Source organism: Cherax quadricarinatus, chromosome 8 (genome assembly GCF_038502225.1).
Source record: "Cherax quadricarinatus isolate ZL_2023a chromosome 8, ASM3850222v1, whole genome shotgun sequence".
NCBI classification, from domain to species: Eukaryota; Metazoa; Arthropoda; class Malacostraca; order Decapoda; family Parastacidae; genus Cherax; species Cherax quadricarinatus.
The window spans coordinates 11,971,512-11,985,068 of NC_091299.1; the positions used below are offsets into that span (position 1 = coordinate 11,971,512).

Here is a 13,557-nt window from a genome sequence, read left to right on the forward strand (position 1 = left end):
CAGTGAGGACTTCGTGTACTGCAAAGTCCCCAAAAGTGGTTCCTCCACTTGGGTGTATAACTTACTCAAACTGGCCGAGGCGCCACAGGAGCAGATCAACTCTGATATTGGTCTACATCGCATGCTGAGGGATTACTACCCTAAGTGAGTGTCGTTCTGCTGGCTCTCATACTGTATGCCACGATATTGCAAGTGTGTCAGTGCTAGCACTGACACACTTGTTGTAATATCGTGAGAGTGACACTTTCTCTAACACTGTGTGGGTGACACTTGCTCTAATACTATGAGTGACCTTTGCTCCAACACTGCGTGAGTACACTTGCTTTAATATTGTTTGTGTGAGTGGCAGTTGCTTTAATATTGTGAGAGTAACAATTTCTTTAATATTGTATGTGTGAGTAACAATTGCATTCATGTTATTTTTGTGAGTGACACTTGCATATTGAGATACTACCATGGTGAGTGACACTGCTATTGTGAGTGATACTAATATCGTAAGTGACACTCTGGCATTGTCTTCTAAATCATGTTGAGAGTCCCACTACTGCCCTAAATCATTGACACCTCTTCTAATTTCAGCTCTCCGCTCATATTACTGCAAATCACTATACGCCATTTACTTAAATCCAAGTGAACATTTCTCGCAACTAATTAATGAAAAAAAGGCTAAGTTTCCCTGATTTATGCCAATACGACGTATTTACCGGAAATATTTTTACGTTAGATGCGCTGTGGACTGGTAAGTCATCACTGGATCAAGATGTACTCTTCTAGCTGACAGACTCCCGTTGTTCGAGTGATGGTAAATGTTTCAGTTTTTCGGTCGCCAGTACCTAAGTGGGTGACCCGAAAACGATAAACGAAGTTGGTGTGGCCGAACGTGTCTAATAACCTACGTAGGATTTGATAGAATTTAAACGGATTTTATAGTATTATTCTGTAGGATTTTAAAGGATTTTATGCTTACTTATTTTATAGGGTTTTATACTCATTTTTTAAATATTTTCTATTTATATATTGAAAATATGTCAATAGAGAATATGAAAAAATACCACAGTGAAAATAGACAATATAACCTGAGTGCTTTCCTGTGTTTAGATACATCTTCAAAGGTTATATATCTTATTTTCACTGACTTTTTTCTTATTTGCAATCACGCATTTTATTGTGATTCCTTCCACATCAATTGCAATAGGGGGGCTTTACTTAATTTATGAGCCACGATTGTTCCCCCCAAAAATCCATATTATTTAAGAAATTACGAAATAATGCATTATCATTATTCAATAATGCAGGTTACATAGTATTGGTCATTAACGGTGTTGGAGCCTCGAGACTCAGTCTACGTGTCTGATCAGTCAGGCTGTTCTAATCGCTTAAAAATCGTAAAACGTATTCTGAACTACCAAATATTAATGGTATTTGAATAAATATTTACCCTGTATCCAGAGAGAGGCCAGGGATGACTAAAATACTTATTAAGTTGGGGATAACTAAAACATTTAGGCTGAGGCTGACTAAAAATTTTAATAGACCTCGTTACTCTGCTCCTTGTTTCTTGGATGTAGTTTTGGTGCTTAGTTGCAACGCTCTTCTTGCCGAATAAGGCAGGCGAAAATTTGTATATGCAATAATTTCGGAAAAGTCATTCTGAATCTCACGAAAAAATATATATTTCATTGTTTTTGTTTATTATTAAATTATTGTAATCTTATCTAAAATATATTTAGCTGGATTAGGCTAAATTAAATTGCACTTGTTATAACAAGGTTAGGTAAGTTTTCTAAGGTTCTTTTGGTATATAATTATTAATTTTTACATTACCATAAATGAAAAAAATATATGTTTAAATGCATAAGAGAAAATTGTAGAAAGGACTTAATTTTAAATGAGTTCTTGCTAACTGACCAGTCTTACCTATTCGGCACGACACACACACACACACACACACACACACACACACACACACACACACACACACACACACACACACACAAACACACATACATGCACACATACGCACACACACACACACACACACACACAAACACACACACACACACACACACACACACACACACACACAAAAACAAGAAAACACACACACACACACACACACACACACACACACACACACACACACACACACACACACACACACACAAAACACGTACACACACACACACACACACACACACACACACACAAAACACGTACACACACACACACACACACACACACACACACACACACTCGCAAATACAACAGGCCTAGTGTCTAATCGACATGTGCCTAGGACGAAATGGTAACTAACACAGAGCTAAGGGGAATGTCCTATGAAGAAAGGTTAAGGGAAATCGGCCTGACGACACTGGAGGACAGGAGGGTCAGGGAAGACATGATAACGACACATAAAATACTGCGCGGAATAGACAAGGTGGACAAAGACAGGATGTTCCAGGGAGGGGACACAGAAACAAAAGGTCACAATTGGAAGTTGAAGACTCAGATGAGCCAAAGGGATGTTAGGAAGTATTTCTTCAGACATAGAGTTGTCAGGCAGTGGAGCAGCCTAGAAAGTGACGTAGTGGAGGCAGGAACCATACATAGTTTTAAGAAGAGGTTTGATAAACCTCATGGAGCAGGGAGAGAGAGTACCTAGTAGCAACCAGTGAAGAGGTGGGGCTAGGAGCTAAGACTAAACCCCTGCAACCAAAAATAGGTGAGTACACACACACACACACACACACACACACACACACACACACACACACACACACACACACACACACAGTGGGTGCAGACGTGGGTGCACAAGGCTCCGAGAACCTTAGTGTTTTTAAGGCGTGTAGTAACTGCTAGCAGTAATCAGTGGTAGTGACAACGTCAGTGAACAATCCTACGAGTGGCAACTAAAGTTATTAGTTAAAAAAAGTCGAGAGGAAGCCTGAAATCATTAATTTTTCAAAGTGCCAAGCTGTTGTGGGTCTACTAGGTACTGTTGCCACACAGATTCAAACATACAGAGATCAAAGTGAGTGTGGAAGCGGGTGTTCAAGAATTACCAGCGTTTGGTTAACAAGTGAAAAGTGGGGCACCATACAGTGAGAGTGAAAAAGTTACTAAGCAAAAGGAGAAAGGAAAAATAAAATATACAAGGGAAGGTGGCAGTAGTAGGCCTGCTGAAGCAGTGATGTCGCAACAGTTGTATGCCATTATACATATAAAGTGTAACACCGAATGTGAAGTGTATTCTGTCATAAGTGAAAAGTGAAATCACTTGAGGAACGCAGGATGCATCAGCATATATGGTTATAAACATCACAGGTGAAGGAGTTACAAAATAGTGATAGAAGGCCTATGTACGACGACTACGTCATCAGCATCTGGCAACTTGTCATCACACTGCTGCCAGTGCAAGTATTGCTCACCTGTTGAGGTTGCATGTTGCAGGGTTGAGTTCTGGTCTTGCATCACTGTTAGATACCAGTCACTCACTCCTGCAAGCTATTACAGAATTAGAGTAGAAATAGCATAGACAAGAGTGCAAGGAGTGAAGCGGTAGTGAGGGATAACGTCAGACACTTAAGCTGAGACAAGCTAAATTTTACAACCTAGCTACTTTCTGTATTTTATAAGAAGAATCGGTAAGTGTTAGAAGTATTGGTAAGCTTAGAATTACTGGTATTTACCGGTATTTATTAGCAGTAGGAATACTTAGAAGTGGGGGCACACACACACACATACACACACACAAATTTTCAGAGAATAGGGGGGTACTTGAAGGGGAGAAACCGACCGATCAAGCTGATTCTCAGGACAGAAACAGTGTGGAACAGGATCCTCCAAGAGAAACCACGGTTGAAAAGCTCGGAAGAGTACAAGAAGGTGTTCCTAGACAGAGACAGAACACGAACAGAGAGACAGCAGCTGAGGGAAAGGACAAAAAAGCGAAAGGAGCTAGGAAAGGAGACAAGGATGGAACCAGCAGAGGTCAGTCAGAGCAGAACAGAGCAGCAAGGGCAAGCACACACACAACTATCCTCAGAACCCCACAACCTATCACACCATCCCAACACACAATACAATCCATACCCACAGCTTCCACCCAACCCCCAACCATAGAATCCCACAGTATGCTACCAGGTCTCCCACCCCCACAGGCCCCCAAAACCACAGTGTTGGAAAGGAAACTGAAGGTATGGTACACAAACGCTGATGGAATAACAAACAAGTGGGAGGAGTGGCACGAAAGAGTCAAAGAGGCATCACCAGACATCATAGCGATCACAGAAACCAAGCTTACAGGTATGATAACAGATGCCATCTTTCCAGCGGGATACCAGATCCTGAGAAAAGACAGAAGGAACAGGGAGGGTGGAGGAGTGGCATTGCTGATCAAACACCGATGGAATTTTGATGAGCTGGAGAGAGGAAACAGTGGAGAAGAAAGTGATTACATAGCGGGAACGCTTCACTCTGGTGGTCCCAAGGTGATAGTTGCAGTGATGTATAACCCACCACAGAACAGTAGGAGGCCAAGGCAAGAGTATGACGAGAGCAATAGAGCGATGGTTGACACACTGGCTAGAGTGGCCAGAAGAGCTCATACATGCAGGGCAAAGCTCCTGATCATGGGTGACTTTAACCACAAGGAGATCGATTGGGAGAACTTGGACCCGCATGGGGGCCAAGATACATGGAGGGCTAAGATGATGGAGGTGGTACTGGAAAACTTCATGTACCAGCACGTAAGGGACACTACAAGAGAGAGAGGAGAGGATGAACCAGCAAGACTGGACTTAGTATTCACCTTGATTAGTGCAGATATTGAGGACATCACATATGAAAGACCCCTTGGGGCCAGCAATCATGTGGTTTTGAGCTTCGAATACACAGTAGAGCTACAAGTGGAGGGGAAAGCAGGAAGGCCAGGACAAATGAAACCAAACTACAGGAAAGGGGACTACACAGGAATGAGGAACTTCCTGAATGAGGTTCAGTGGGACAGAGAACTGGCAGGGAAGTCAGTTAATGAGATGATGGAATATGTAGCAACAATAAGCAAGGAGGCTGAGGAGAGGTTTGTACCCAAGGGTAACAGGAATAATGAAAAAGCCAGGATGAGCCCATGGTTCACCCAAAGATGCAAGGAGGCAAAAACCAAGTGTGCTAGGGAATGGAAGAAATATAGAAGGCAAAGGACCCAGGAGAATAAGGAGAGCAGTCATAGAGCCAGAAACGAATATGCACAGATAAGAAGGGAGGCCCAGCGTCAATATGAAAACGACATAGCAGAAAAAGCCAAATCTGACCCGAAGCTGTTATACAGCCACATCAGGAAGAAAACAACCGTCAAGGACCAGGTAATCAGGCTAAGGAAGGAAGGAGGAGAGACAACAAGAAATGACCGTGAAGTATGTGAAGAACTCAACAAGAGATTCAAAGAAGTGTTCACAGAGGAGACAGAAGGGACTCCAGAAAGACGGAGAGGTGGGGCACACCACCAAGTGCTGGACACAGTGCACACAACCGAGGAAGAAGTGAAGAGGCTTCTGAGTGAGCTAGATACCTCAAAGGCAATGGGGCCAGATAACATCTCCCCATGGGTATTGAGAGAGGGAGCAGAGGTGCTATGTGTACCCCTAACAACAATATTCAATACATCTATCGAAACAGGGAGATTGCCTGAGGCATGGAAGACAGCAAATGTAGTCCCAATCTTTAAAAAAGGAGACAGACATGAAGCATTAAACTACAGACCAGTGTCACTGACATGTATAGTATGCAAAATCATGGAGAAGATTATCAGGAGAAGAGTGGTGGAACACCTAGAAAGGAACGATCTCATCAACATCAGCCAACATGGTTTCAGGGACGGGAAATCCTGTGTCACAAACCTACTGGAGTTCTATGACATGGTGACAGCAGTAAGACAAGAGAGAGAGGGGTGGGTGGATTGCATTTTCTTGGACTGCAAGAAGGCGTTTGACACAGTTCCACACAAGAGATTGGTGCAAAAACTGGAGGACCAAGCAGGGATAACAGGGAAGGCACTACAATGAATCAGGGAATACTTGTCAGGAAGACAGCAGCGAGTCATGGTACGTGGTGAGGTGTCAGAGTGGGCACCTGTGACCAGCGGGGTCCCGCAGGGGTCAGTCCTAGGACCAGTGCTGTTTCTGGTATTTGTGAACGACATGACGGAAGGAATAGACTCTGAGGTGTCCCTGTTTGCAGATGACGTGAAGTTGATGAGAAGAATTCACTCAATCGAAGACCAGGCAGAACTACAAAGGGATCTGGACAGGCTGCAGACCTGGTCCAGCAATTGGCTCCTGGAGTTCAATCCCACCAAGTGCAAAGTCATGAAGATTGGGGAAGGGCAAAGAAGGCCGCAGACGGAGTACAGTCTAGGGGGTCAGAGACTACAAACCTCACTCAAGGAAAAAGATCTTGGGGTGAGTATAACACCAGGCACATCTCCTGAAGCGCACATCAACCAAATAACTGCTGCAGCATATGGGCGCCTAGCAAACCTCAGAACAGCATTCCAACATCTTAATAAGGAATCATTCAGGACCCTGTACACCGTGTACGTTAGGCCCATATTGGAGTATGCGGCACCAGTTTGGAACCCACACCTAGCCAAGCACGTGAAGAAACTAGAGAAAGTGCAAAGGTTTGCAACAAGACTAGTCCCAGAGCTAAGAGGTATGTCCTACGAGGAGAGGTTAAGGGAAATCAACCTGATGACACTGGAGGACAGGAGAGATAGGGGGGACATGATAACGACATACAAAATACTGAGAGGAATTGACAAGGTGGACAAAGACAGGATGTTCCAGAGATTGGACACAGTAACAAGGGGACACAGTTGGAAGCTGAAGACACAGATGAATCACAGGGATGTTAGGAAGTATTTCTTCAGCCACAGAGTAGTCAGTAAGTGGAATAGTTTGGGAAGCGATGTAGTGGAAGCAGGATCCATACATAGCTTTAAGCAGAGGTATGATAAAGCTCACGGCTCAGGGAGAGTGACCTAGTAGCGATCAGTGAAGAGGCGGGGCCAGGAGCTCGGACTCGACCCCCGCAACCTCAACTAGGTGAGTACAACTAGGTGAGTACACATACACACACACACACACACACACTCACACACACACACACACACACACACACACACACACACACACACACACACACACACACACACACACACACACACACACACACACACACACACACACACACACACACACACACACACACACACACACACACACACTCACTCACAGGAACAAGCACTTGTAAGCTGTAGTACAACCGCAAACACACACACACATACACAGGATTTCACACCTTTGTCCCCTCCTCCCCCTCTCTCTCCCCTCTCTCCTCTCCTCCCCTCTTATCTCCCCTCTCCCCTCTCTCTCTCCCTCTCCCCTCTCTCTCTCTCTCTCTCTCCTCTCTCTCTCTCTCTCTTCTCTCTCTCTCTCTCTCTCTCTCTCTCTCTCTCTCTCTCTCTCTCTCTTCCATCTTCCCCACCCTTCCCTCTCTCCCCCTCTCTTCTCTCTCTCCCTCTCTTCTCCCCCTCTCTCTCCCCTCTACTTTTCCTTCTCTCTCCCCCTCTCTCTCTCTCTCCTCCTCTCTCGCTCTCTCTCTCTCTCTCTCTCTCTCTCTCTCTCTCTCTCTCTCTCTCTCTCTCTCTCTCTCTCTCTCTCTCTCTCTCTCTCTCTCTCTCTCTCTCTCTCTCTCTCTCTCTCTCTCTCTCTCTCTCTCTCTCTCTTCTCTCTTTTCCCTCTCCCTCTCTCTCCTCTCTCTCTCTCTCTCTCTCTCCTCCTCTCCACTCTCCCCTACTCTCTTTCCTCTCCTCTCTTCTCTACTTCTCTCTCTCTCTCTCTCTCTCTCTCTCTCTCTCTCTCTCTCTCTCTCTCTCTGGTGGCCCGGTGGCCCGGTGGCCTGGTGGCTAAAGCTCCCGCTTCACACACGGAGGGCCCGGGTTCGATTCCCGGCGGGTGGAAACATTCGACACGTTTCCTTACACCTGTTGTCCTGTTCACCTAGCAGCAAATAGGTACCTGGGTGTTAGTCGACTGGTGTGGGTCGCATCCTGGGGGACAAGATTAAGGACCCCAATGGAAATAAGTTAGACAGTCCTCGATGACGCACTGACTTTCTTGGGTTATCCTGGGTGGCTATCCCTCCGGGGTTAAAAATCCGAACGAAATCCTATCCTATCCTATCCTATCTCTTCCCCATTTTCCCTTCTCACTCTCCCCCTCTCCTACCCTTCCCTTCTCTCTCTTTCCCCCTCTCTCTCACACTCTCTCTCCCCCTTTCCCTTCTCAATCTTCCCCTCTCTCTCTCCTTCTACCTTTCCCTTCTCTCTCTCTCTCTTACAAAAAAAATAAAAAAATGGTGGGGACTGGCAGGAACCAGGGATCAGATGAGAATGGTACTGATAGAGAGGAGTGGATGGAGGAGCAGTGGAAAAGGATGGAACAAGAGTGGGAGAGAAAATTAGGGGAACTTTCTGAAAAAATGGAGAAAGAGCTCTCTGTGAAATTGGAAAAGAGGTTGGAGAAGGAGACAAAGAACTGGGAGGCACATGTCGAAACTGCAGTAGCCAGGATAAGGATCCTAGAAGTTGAGATAAATAGGCTGAAGCGAGTTACAGGGACAGTGACCAGAGAAGACACAGCATATGAAGCTGAGAGGCCAAACAGGAAGGAAGGAGATATGAATTATGCTAAGGTCATATCAGCCTGCCAAGAAGGGCCAAGGAGTGAAAGGGAAGAACAGCTGGGTGCAGATGGAGAGGGAGATAAGTCGAATGCTGAGGCACAACCATGCTATCAAGAGCCACTGGAAAAATCAAGGGAGAAAATGACCACATACAGGCAGGATCCAGAGTCACAGAGGGTGAGGCAATGGGAGGAGGAAAGGGCAAAATCAGTGTTTATCCATGGGCTTTAGGAGAGAGAGGAATGGACACACACTGAAAGGCAGCAGGAAGAAAGAAAGGAGATTGAGAAAATCATCACAGAAATAGGTCAAGAGATGGACGAGATTGTAAATTTTCAGAGAATACGGGGGTACTCGAAGGGGAGAAACCAACCGATCAAGCTGATTCTCAGGACGGAAACAGTGCGGAACAGAATCCTCCAAGAGAAACCACGGTTGAAATACTCGGAAGAGTACAAGAGGGTGTTCCTAGACAGAGACAGAACACAAACAGAATGACAGCAGCTGAGAGAGAGGACAAAAAAGCGAAAGGAGCTAGGAAAGGAGACAAGGATGGAACCAGCAGAGGTCAGTCAGAGCAGAACAGAGCAGCAAGGGCAAGCACACACACAACTATTCTCAGAACCCCACAACCTATCACACCATCCTAACACACACTACACTCCATACCCACAGCTTCCACCCAACACTGAGCTATAGAATCCCACAGTATGCTACCAGGTCTCCCACCCTCACAGGCCCCCGAACCACAGTGTTGGAAAAGAAACTGAAGGTATGGTACACAAACGCTGATGGAATAACAAATAAGTGGGAGGAGTGGCACAAAAGAGTCAAAGAGGCATCACCGGATATCATAGCTCTCACAGAAACCAAGCTTACAGGTATGATAACAGATGCCATCTATCCAACGGGATACCAGATCCTGAGGAAAGACAGAGGGAACAGGGGGGTGGAGGAGTGGCATTGCTGATCAAAACCCGATGGAATTTTGATGAGCTGGAGAGAGGAGACAGTGGAGAAGAAAGTGATTACATAGTGGGAGAGCTTCACTTTGGAGATCCCAAGGTGGTAATAGCAGTGATGTATAACCCACCACAGAACAGCAGGAGGCCAAGACAAGAGTACGACGAGAGCAATAGAGCGATGGTTGACACACTGGCTGCAGTGGCCAGAAGAGCTCATGCATGCAGGGCAAAGCTCCTGATCATGGGTGGCTTTAACCACAAGGAGATCAATTGGGAGAACTTGAAGCCGCATGGGGGCCAAGATACATGGAGGGCTAAGATGATGGAGGTGGTATTGGAAAACTTCATGTACCAACACATAAGGGACACTACAAGAGAGAGAGGAGAGGATGAACCAGCGAGGCTGGATTTAGTATTCACCTTGAGTAGTGCAGATATTGAGGACATCACATATGAAAGACCCCTTTGGGCCAGCGATCACGTAGTTTTAAGCTTCGAATACACAGTAGAGCTACAACGGGAGGGAGAAGCAGGAAGGCCAGGATGAATGAAGCCAAACAACAAGAAAGAGGACTACACGGGAATGAGGAACTTCCTGACCAGGGTTCAGTGGGACAGAGAACTGCCAGGGAAGCCAGTTAATGAGATGATGGAATATGTAGCAACAATATGCAAGGAGGCTGAGGAGAGGTTTGTACCCAAGGGTAACAGGAATAATGAAAAAGCCAGGATGAGCCCATGGTTCACCCAAAGATGCAAGGAGGCAAAAACCAAGTGTGCTAGGGAATGGAAGAAATATAGAACGCAAAGGACCCAGGAGAATAAGAAGAGCAGTCATAGAGCCAGAAACGAATATGCACAAATAAGAAGGGAGGCCCAAAGACAATATGAAAACGACATAGCAGTGAAAGCCAAATCTGACCCGAAACTGTTATACAGCCACATCAGGAGGAAAACAACAGTCAAGGACCAGGTAATCAGGCTAAGGAAGGAAGGAGGCGAGACAACAAGAAATGACCGTGAAGTAAGTGAGGAACTCAACAAGAGATTCAAAAAAGTTTTCACAGAGGAGACAGAAGGGGCTCCAGAAAGATGGAGAGGTGGGGCACATTGCCAAGTGCTGGACACAGTGCACACAACCGAGGAAGAAGTGAAGAGGCTTCTGAGTGAGCTAGATAACTCAAAGGCAATGGGGCCAGATAACATCTCCCCATGGGTATTGAGAGAGGGAGCAGAGGCGCTATGTGTACCCCTAACAACAATATTCAATACATCTATCGAAACAGGGAGATTGCCTGAGGCATGGAAGACAGCAAATGTAGTCCCAATCTTTAAAAAAGGAGACAGACATGAAGCGTTAAACTACAGACCAGTGTCACTGACATGTATAGTATGCAAAATCATGGAGAAGATTATCAGGAGAAGAGTGGTGGAACACCTAGAAAGGAATGATCTCATCAACAGCAGCCAGCATGGTTTCAGGGACGGGAAATCCTGTGTCACAAACCCACCAAGTGCAAAGTCATGAAGATTGGGGAAGGGCAAAGAAGGCCGCAGACGGAGTACAGTCTAGGGGGTCAGAGACTACAAACCTCACTCAAGGAAAAAGATCTTGGGGTGAGTATAACACCAGGCACATCTCCTGAAGCGCACATCAACCAAATAACTGCTGCAGCATATGGGCGCCTAGCAAACCTCAGAACAGCATTCCGACATCTTAATAAGGAATCGTTCAGGACCCTGTACACCGTATACGTTAGGCCCATATTGGAGTATGCGGCACCAGTTTGGAACCCACACCTAGCCAAGCACGTAAAGAAACTAGAGAAAGTGCAAAGGTTTGCAACAAGACTAGTCCCAGAGCTAAGAGGTATGTCCTACGAGGAGAGGTTAAGGGAAATCAACCTGACGACACTGGAGGACAGGAGAGATAGGGGGGACATGATAACGACATACAAAATACTGAGGGGAATTGACAAGGTGGACAAAGACAGGATGTTCCAGAGTTTGGACACAGCAACAAGGGGACACAGTTGGAAGCTAAAGACACAGATGAATCACAGGGATGTTAGGAAGTATTTCTTCAGCCACAGAGTAGTCAGTAAGTGGAATAGTTTGGGAAGCGATGTAGTGGAGGCAGGATCCATACATAGCTTTAAGCAGAGGTATGATAAAGCTCACGGCTCGGGGAGAGTGACCTAGTAGCGATCAGTGAAGAGGCGGGGCCAGGAGCTCGGACTCGACCCCCGCAACCTCAACTAGGTGAGTACAACTAGGTGAGTACACACACACACATATGTATATGTATATGTATATATATATATATATATATATATATATATATATATATATATATATATATATATATATATATATATATATATATATATATATATGTATATATATATATATATATATATATATATATATATATATATATATATATATATATATATATATATATATATATATATATATATATATATATATATATATATATGTCGTGCCGAATAGGCAGAACTTGCGATCTTGGCTTAAATAGCAACGTTCATCTTGCCATATAGGACAAGTGAAAATTTGTGTATGCAATAATTTCGCCAAAATCATTCTGAACCTAACGAAAAAAAATATATTTGTTTGTGTTTGTTTAGTATTAAATTATTGTAAACGTATTTAAAACATATTTAGTTGGGTTAGGCTAAAATAAATTGTTCTCGTTATAATAAGGTTAGGTAAGTTTTCTAAGATACTTTTGGAGCTAAATTAAAAATTTTTACATTAACTTTAATGAAAAAAAAATATATCTTTAAACGTATAAGAGAAAATTTTAGAAAGAACTTAATTTTAAATAAGTTCTTGCTAATTGACCAGTTTTACATATTCGCCACGACATATATATATATATATATATATATATATATATATATATATATATATATATATATATATATATATATATATATATATATATATATATATATCAAAGAAGAATATATAAGGATGTTTCTTAAACATTTAATGTTGTATTTAATTATTATTCCAGGAGAGTGTTAACCAGCCTGACTATAATAAGATAGCGCTGGTGCCTACTGAATATTAACTCAGTTGGTGCTTTTTGCACAATGTTTCGCTCAATATGTCCTGATCTACGAAATATTAATCAAAGCAGCGTCCGTCTGGCATATCTTAAGAGCGTTTCACAATGGTTCACTCAGGATGGCCGGCAGCTGGAGCCGGAGTCTGCACAGTTTTAACCCAGGCAGTTTTTAAAGTGATTTAACAATGTTTCGCCCAGGATGTCCAGCAGCAAGATGAAACGAGCGTTTAAGAACAGCTTCAAACTGCTTGTGGTACGCCATCCCTTTGAGCGCATCCTCTCTGCCTACCGCGACAAGCTGGAAAATTACCAACGAGATCTCATGTTCAGGTACGTCACTTCATGCTTAGATACGTTGCTTTATGTTCAGGTACGTCACGTCATGCTTAGATACGTTGTTTTACGTTCAGGTACGTAACTTCATGCTTAGATACGTTGTTTCATGTTCAGGTACGTCACTTCATGCTTAGATACGTTGTTTCATGTTCAGGTACGTCACTTCATGCTTAGATACGTTGCTTCACGTTCAGGTACGTCGCTTCATGCTAGACACGTTGTTTCCTGTTCAGGTACGCCACTTCATGCTTAGACACATTGTTTCATGTTCACGTACGCCACTTCATGCTTAGATACGTTGCTTCATGTTCAGGTACGTAACTTCATGCTTAGATACGTTGTTTCATGTTCAGGTACGTCACTTCATGCTTAGATACGTTGCTTCATGTTCAGGTACGTCACTTCATGCTT

At 44.0% G+C, this 13,557-nt stretch overlaps 1 protein-coding gene across 9 annotated transcripts in view; it reads left to right on the forward strand.

Moving 5' to 3' along the window:
• Nucleotides 1-13,557, forward strand: part of LOC128685412 (carbohydrate sulfotransferase 11-like) — a 102,931-nt gene that overhangs the window by 73,017 nt on the left and 16,357 nt on the right. For all 9 annotated transcript variants that reach the window (XM_070082875.1, XM_070082872.1, XM_070082877.1 and 6 more), the window contains exons 4-5: nt 1-144; nt 13,009-13,140. The exon at nt 1-144 is cut by the window's left edge and continues 30 nt beyond it. In XM_070082875.1, coding sequence (XP_069938976.1) covers nt 1-144; nt 13,009-13,140 — 276 coding nt within the window. The remainder of the gene's footprint in view (nt 145-13,008; nt 13,141-13,557) is intronic.